General features: G+C 65.5%; 1 protein-coding gene across 1 annotated transcript in view; it reads left to right on the plus strand.

Annotated features, from left to right (window-relative positions):
• Positions 1-747: 747 nt before the first annotated feature.
• The window catches only part of CACNA1A (calcium voltage-gated channel subunit alpha1 A), a gene marked incomplete at its 3' end in the record, with an annotated part of 16,996 nt that continues 16,908 nt past the window's right edge, over positions 748-835 (plus strand). Inside the window, exon 1 of the mRNA XM_026057251.1 lies at positions 748-811. Within this exon, the coding sequence (XP_025913036.1) occupies positions 748-811 (64 nt within the window). The remainder of the gene's footprint in view (positions 812-835) is intronic.

Here is an 835-nt window from a genome sequence, read left to right on the forward strand (position 1 = left end):
GGCGGTCCCAGGTGCCGGGGCCCACGGGTGCCCCGGCAGCACCTATGGGTGCCCTGGTGCCCCCCGTAATTCAGCTTTTGCCTGTCATGAGCAAGAGCCGGAGCCACCGATGGGCTAAAGACACCTGGGCTCGCTCCGCCACCACTGTGGCCACCGTGGTGGCACGGTCCATGGGGACCTGGGGACGGGCTGGGACGTGGTGGCCCATAGGGGACGCATGGCCATGCTGGGACGTGGTGGTTGACAGGGACACGTGGCTGGGCTGGGACATGGTGGCCCACAGAGATGCGTGGCCAGGCTGGGACGTGGTGGCCCATAGGGGACACATGGCCAGGCTGGGATGTGGTGGCCCTAGGGACGCCTGGCTGGGCTGGGATGTGGTGGCCTGCGGAGATGCGTGGCCAGGCTATGACATGGTGGCCCACAGGACACATGGCCAGGCTGGGACATGGTGGCTTGCGGGGGACATGTGGTCGGCTTGGGACATGTTGACCCACAAGGATGTGTGGCCGGGCTGGGATGTGGTGGCCTGTGAGGAGGCATGGCCAGCCTGGGACATGGTGGCCCATAGGGGATGTGTGGCCAGGCTGGGACGTGGTGGCTTGTGGGAGGTGTGTGCCTGGGGTGGGATGTGGTGGCCCATGGGGATGCATGGCCGGGTTGGGACGTGGTGGCTCTTGGTGGCCATGGTAGGATGGCCCATGGTGGACATACGGCCAGATTGGGACACGGTGACTCTTGGTGGCCATGGTGGCAAGGCTTGTGGTGGACATACGGCCAGATTGGGACTTGGCAGCTCTTGGTGGCCATGGTAGGATGGCCCATGGTGGACATA

This window comes from Apteryx rowi, unplaced genomic scaffold (assembly GCF_003343035.1).
Source record: "Apteryx rowi isolate R43461 unplaced genomic scaffold, aptRow1 scaffold_1379, whole genome shotgun sequence".
NCBI lineage: Eukaryota > Metazoa > Chordata > Aves > Apterygiformes > Apterygidae > Apteryx > Apteryx rowi.